The sequence below is a fragment of the Salvelinus sp. IW2-2015 genome, linkage group LG11 (genome assembly GCF_002910315.2).
Source record: "Salvelinus sp. IW2-2015 linkage group LG11, ASM291031v2, whole genome shotgun sequence".
Classification (NCBI taxonomy): Eukaryota; Metazoa; Chordata; class Actinopteri; order Salmoniformes; family Salmonidae; genus Salvelinus; species Salvelinus sp. IW2-2015.
The window spans coordinates 13060233-13067146 of record NC_036851.1 but is presented as its reverse complement, the minus strand read 5'-3'; the positions used below and the strand labels follow the sequence as shown (position 1 = coordinate 13067146).

General features: G+C 38.9%; 1 protein-coding gene across 1 annotated transcript in view; it reads right to left on the bottom strand.

Annotated features, from left to right (window-relative positions):
* The window catches only part of LOC111969843 (contactin-3-like), a 68055-nt gene that overhangs the window by 47826 nt on the left and 13315 nt on the right, over positions 1-6914 (bottom strand). Inside the window, exon 2 of the mRNA XM_023996162.1 lies at positions 3813-3949. Within this exon, the coding sequence (XP_023851930.1) occupies positions 3813-3867 (55 nt within the window). The 5' untranslated portion in view covers positions 3868-3949. The remainder of the gene's footprint in view (positions 1-3812; positions 3950-6914) is intronic.

The following is a 6914-nucleotide window of genomic DNA, read 5'->3' as shown; positions in this document are numbered from 1 at the left end:
AGAGAGAGAGAGAGAGAGAGAGAGAGAGAGAGAGAGAGAGAGAGAGAGAGAGAGAGAGAGAGAGAGAGAGAGAGAGAGAGAGAGAATGGATTTCTGTCCCAATCCCAGGTGGCCACAAGGGCATAACGAGCCAGTGTAGCAAGAGGTTTGTTCTAAAATGCAGGCGCAGTTCCATCCCAAGGATCCTGATAATGATCTCTGACATGTCATACACAGGAATAGGAATGGAATCGCAGATGTCCCTGGAGGTGCAAATGCAGTAGGCTGCTCAAGGGATGGCTGAAGGGCAACAGTAGCCTACTGTATATGAAAAACTGCATTTTAATCAATTTAACCTTGTCACTATGAAATATAATATGGTTGCTTGCAAATACTGTGTGGGTGTCTATCAGTTTCTTATCAACAGCAAAAGAGAAGATTAGATCTAGGCTAATGCAATGTAATGCAATACAGATTCTGTAGAATTGTGTAGTCAGTGCACAGTATGGTTCCTTTCAGTTCATAACGTCAAGCAGGATCTAGAGAATATCCAAAGCACTTCAAAATGATGTAGGGAACACTGTAAGCATTAGATTTCCTACATTTCCATATGAGACAAAAGAGACAACTGTGTAATACTGTCCACTTCAAACTAGTGCTCTATTGAGAGGTATTGCAGTACTGTTGCCTAAAATGTATACCACCCAGCAAACTGGGGACATTCCCAGAACATTAGCTAATAGTTAGATACAACCCTAACTCATTAAGTTATAGTTAGGGTTGTATCTAACACTAGGATGACAACATCCCAAAAACATTCAGAGAATGTTTTTCATAACCAAATATTTGAATTAATATATATATTTTTTAATTAAATATCCTTGGAATGTTCTCGTAGCATTCATTAAACTGTTGTGCAAAACATCTGTAACAACAACCACAGAGCATTACACCAAAGTTCTCATTAGGTTTCCAGGTAATGTAAAAACACAATGTACCAGTAATGTTTTCCCAGCAAACCAAAAATGGTTCTGTGAAAGTTCCCGGAACATTCGTTAGCTCACAGCAAATGTTCTCATAACATATATAAAACATTTGTCTGATGTTGCAAGAACGTTCCTAAAACACATTTAATCTGTTCTTTAATGGTTCCCAGAATGCTTCATTAGTTTGTGGGAGCAGTTTGGTGAGATCGTTGTGGGGACATCACAAAATATATGCTCCCATAAAACTAAAAACTGTCCATGATTCCACAATGTTTCTTTTAGGGTGCAAAAAATATTCACCTGATGTTAAATAAAGGTAAAAATATATATACATATGTTACAAAAACATTTTACTAACTCAAATTGTGTTCTGTGTCCTGATTGACCATATTTGACAGAAAAAAACCTAAAGGCTGCAGTTATCACCTGGTGGTGCAGTGGGTTAATGATTTGGCTGCAGATCTGAACATTGCAGGTTCAATCCCAAACACTCTTTAACCATGTTCATTTTAAAAGAAAATGTGAAATTAAGGCTCAGGTATACTCTAATAAAAGAGAGGATGTCTTTATTTCCTCCAGATTTATAAATCTAGAAAGACATGCAGAATTTAGACTAACTGTAAAAAACAAAACATTGTGTGTTTGGACTGTTCAACTTTTTAAAAACGCACCCGATATAATTCCTATTTTGAAGTTCTTGATATGGTCCTCCTTTCTTAGTTTTCATGATCTGAAAAGCAAAAGTGATCCTAGATCAGTACTCATAGTCTATAAGTGGGCCTAGGGGTACGCAGCATATAAAGAGTATGATGGTTAATAACCCAGTTACCAGTATTCCACTGGGTTAGTTATGCCTAAGAAGCTGAAAAGGAAGCATGGAACTCCTGTGTGACCATACTGCCATGGCTATATATTGTCAACATATAAAGTGTAAAAAATATGGTTGTGTTTGGATGATTAAATGCTGTTCAAACGTCCTATGAATGAAATTAAAATGCCATGTGTCTCTACAATATAATCTTCAAATGCAAATTACCATTAAAACTGTAGAGAAACATAATGGGGATGTATTCCAATCTGCTTTCTTATGCTTTAATTTGCATACTGAGAATGTTGTGGTAATATTAGGTCAAACTTAAACATAACATTTTCTAAGTGTTCTTGTAATATTCTGTGTATATTGCGTGAATATCAATGGAATATTACGTCCCCTCGCTAATTTCGTGATATCCAATTGGTAGTTACAGTCTCGTCCGATAGCTGCATCTCCCGTACGGACTTGGAAGAGGTGAAGGTCGAAAGCCATGCGTCCTCCGAAACACAACCCCGCCAAGCTGCAGTACTTCTTGACACAATGCTCTCTTAACCCGGAAGCCAACCGCACCAATGTGTAGGAAAAAACAACGTACACCTGGCGACCGTGTCAGCGTGCATTGCGCACGGCCTGCCACAGGAGACGCTAGAGAGCGAAGGGACATGGACAACCCGGCTGGCCAAACCCTCCCTTAACCCGGAAGATGCTGGGCCAATTGTGCGCAGCCTCAAGGGTCTACCAGTCGTAGCTGGCTGTGACACAGCCTGGGATCAAACCAGGATAAGCAGTGACGTAGCTAGCACTGCGTAGCAGTGTCTTAGACCGCTGTGCCACTCGGGAGGCCCCGGAATATTAAGCTAAACCTAAAACAATCATGTTATGAACATCATAAAAACGGTCTTATTGAATTCTTACAACATTTTCCTGTACAACCTAACGTAAACATTGTATGAGTGTCATCACAACTGAGCATATTTTGTGTTTTGGAAACCTCTCTCTTGTAATGTACCCACACTTTCCCCACAACCTAATTACATGTTCTGGGAACCTTTAAAGAACTCAGGAAGGCTGTACTGTCAACATTCTTGCAACATCAAAGGAATGTTTTCTGCACCCTGATACAAACATTATCTGAATGTCAGCACAACCAGACAGTTTTAGTGTTTTGGAAACAAATCTGTTGTTATCTCCCCACAATGTTACCACAACCTAATGAAACATTCTGGGAGCAGTTAAAGAACATACGAAATGTGTTCTGGGAACGTTTTTGTATTATCAGGTGAATGTTTTGCACCCTAAAATATTATCACTTTTATACAATGGGTTACTAACATATTTATTCATACTATTTCATACTTCCACAAGATATAGTACCGACACAAATCTAGGGTTGCAACCCAAGCTGGCTGGTCATTTGTTCTTTCGGTTCGGTTGCCAGTCTTTTTGTTCTACATCTAACTATGGGACAGCAGGAGATTGAATTTGAATATTGAAACAATGTTGCAAATGTCGGAGAGACAGACAGCACTTGGTACTAGTACCCCCTGTATATAGCCTTGTTCTTGTTATTTTATTGTGTTACTATTTTTTACTTTAGTTTATTTACCAAATACTTTCTTAACTCTATTTCTTGAACTGCATTGTTGGTTAAGGTCTTGTGAGCAAGCATTTCACGGTAAGGTCTACCTGTCTACCGAATGAATACCTGTTGTATTCGGCGTGTGACAAATGCAATTTGATTTGATTTTTATACAAACATTCTACAATCATCACCACAACTGGACAGTTGTTGTGTTGTGAGAACTTTTGCTCCGACCTAACAAATGTTCTGGGAACTTTCACAGAACCAATTTTGGTTTGCTGAGCAGTTTCTCGTTTGTAACAAAGAGAGCAATTAGGCCTAGTAACATTGTTACTTGCACAATGTTAATGTAAACATAAATCATCCTTCAAATGAAAAATCATATTGGAGCTTGTAGATTTATAATAGTAAATACCTCTTCCTGAATAAAATGTGTAGTAAAACATCTTACCTGCAAGGCAACCAATGATTGATAGCAGCACAAGGTGTTTCCATAGTAACATCATCTTCCGTTGCCAAGGGCAAATAAGACTCTCATCCAATTGCTTGTGAATGGAATGTTCTCCCCTGAATACGAGAATCTTTGATCTGAGGGGAAAGTAATTAAACAAATAAGTAAAATAAGACATTTTTAGCCAAATATTACAAGCATTCAACATCAATACATGATTACAGTATTACAAAAGTTGCACTATTCATGTTCTTTCACAGTTTTTAGAAGACTTGAAGTAAAAAATAAAATAAAAAACTGTGAAAGCAATGTAAATGAAATCCACTCACGAGACAACATATGCATATGATTTCAGCCATTAGGCAACGGTTGATTCATTATTTTATTAATTATACTGTGTGCCTTTTGATGACTGTATGATGCCTAAATGTAATGGAAAATACAGCTGTTGACACATTGGGGGTAAGTAAGGACATATAGAGTGCATATAAAAAAAAAAAAAACACTAACTGTTTAAAAGTTTGGGGTCACTTAGAAATGTCCTTGTTTTTGAAAGAAAAGCACATTTTTGGTCCATTAAAATAACATCAAATTGATCAGAAAGACATTGTAGACATTGTCAATATTGTAAATGACTATTGTAGCTGGAACCGGCTGATTTTTAATGGAATATCTACATAAACGTACAGAGGCCCATTAACAGCAACCATCACTCCAATGGCACGTTAAGTTAGCTAATCCAAGTTGATCATTTTAAAAGGCTAATTGATCATTAGAAAACCCTTTTGCAATTATGTTAGCACAGCTGAAAACTGTTGTCCTGATTAAAGAAGCAATAAAACTGTCCTTCTTTAGATTCATTATCTGTAGCATCAGCATTTGTGGGTTCGATTACAGGCTCAAAAGGCCAGAAACAAAAAACTTTCTTCTGAAACTCGTCAGTCTATTCTTGTTCTGAGAAATGAAGGCTATTCCATGAGAGAAATTGCCAAGAAACTGAAGATCTCATACAACGCTGTGTACTACTCTCTTCACAGAACAGCTCAAACTGGCTCTAACCAGAATAGAAAGAGGAGTGGGAGGCCCCGGTGCACAACTGAGCAAGAGGACAAGTACATTAGTTTGTCTAGTTTGAGAAACAGGTGCCTCACAAGTCCTCAACTGGCAGGTTCATTAAATAGTACCCGCAAAACACCAGTCTCAACGTCAACAGTGAAGAGGCGACTCCGGGATGCTGGCCTTCTAGGCAGAGTTCCTCTGTCCAGTGTCTGTGTTCTTTTGCTCATCTTAATCTTTTCTTTTTATTGGCCAGTCTGAAATATGTCTTTTTCTTTGCAACTCTGCCTAGAAGGCCAGCATCCCGGAGTAGCCTCATCACTGTTGACGTTGAGACTGGTGTTTTGCGGGTACTATTTAATGAAGCTGCCAGTTGAGGACTTGTGAGCGTCTGTTTCTCAAACTAGACACTCTAATGTACTTGTCCTCTTGCTCAGTTGTACACATTTCAATACCAGGTATAGATGGAAAGCCAGTGATCCCTATTCCATCATCTGTGACAATGTCAAATGTTCACCATAAAACCTGGTCCAGACAAACTCTTAGGAAGATACTACATATCAAACATGGAAGAAGATTGAATATGATTCAGCTGCAATGAATCACAGGTTCCCAACAGTACCTATTCTATGGAACTACATCTTGGACAATGTTATGGAATAGTGACACAAAGAATTGCTAAGTGAGCTTGTTTTTTCATTACCAAACCATCATAGTGCATTTCCTGTCAACCTGAGCAACAAGCACACATCTGCTACATCGGAGGAAAGAGGGGTTTGGAAATAATTGACCTCAAAAGCTACTTTCCTCAGCCTATTAATAGGAACTGGCAGACAACCTAAATACATTTAGCAGTATACTAATATATAGCCTACTGTGCAGCACAACGCCCATACAATGAGAAAAGCTTACAGTGCCTTCAGAAAGTATTCATACCCCTTGACTTATTGTACATTTTGTTGTGTTACAGCCTGAATTCAATTCACACAATATCCCAGAATGACAAAGTGAAAAAAATATTTGAGAAATGTTTGCAAATGTATTGAAAATGAAATACAGAAATATATATTCACACCCCTGAGTCAATAATTTGTAGAATCACCTTTGGAAGTGATTACAGCTGTGAGTCTTTCTGGGTAAGTCTCTAAGAGCTTCCCAGACCTGGATGGTACAATATTTGCCCATTATTCTTTTCAAAATTCTTCAACCTCTGTCAAATTGGTTGTTGATCATTGCTAGACAACCATTTTCAGGTCTTGCTGTAGATTTTCATGTAGATTTAGGATGCATGATTTGGAGAATTTATATTCTGTACAGGCTTCCTTCTTTTCCCTCTGCCAATTTGTCACGTTCCTGACCTTGTTTTCCTTTTGTATTGTTGTGTTTAGTGGGTCAGGACGTGAGCTGGGTGGGCAGTCTGTTGTTTGTTCTATGTTAAGTGTCAGGTTTAATTGACCTTGTATGGCTCTCAATCAGAGGCAGGTGTTTTCGTTTTCCTCTGATTGAGAGACATACATAGGGAGGTTGTTTCACATTGTTTGTCGTGGGTGGTTGTCTTCCGTGTCAGTGTATGTTCGCACCACAYGGGACTGTTTCGTTGTCGTTAGTATATGTAGTCTGTTCCTGTTCGTGCGTTCTTCATGTTTTATGTAAGTTCTCTCGTTCAGGTCTGTCTACGTCGTTTTGTTGTTTGTAAAAATTATCAAGTGTCTTCGTGTGTTTAGTTTCGTCTTGTTAATAAAGATAATCATGTCATCATACTCGCTGCAAATTGGTCTTCCATCCCTCTCTCCTCTCCTCGTCGAGGAGGACGACGTAGAATGCGTTACAAACACCACCAAATTACCATAACCAAGCAGCGGGAAAATGGCAGCGACAGCAACCGCAGAAATCCAGGATTCATGGACATGGAGAGATCTTGAACGGAGAAGACCCTGGGCAAGGCTGGGAGTATCGCCCCCCAAAGCTGAGCTGGAGGAAGCGAAAACTGAGCCAATGCTATTAGGAGGCACAAGCATCAGAGTACGAGAGGCAGCCCGCATATTT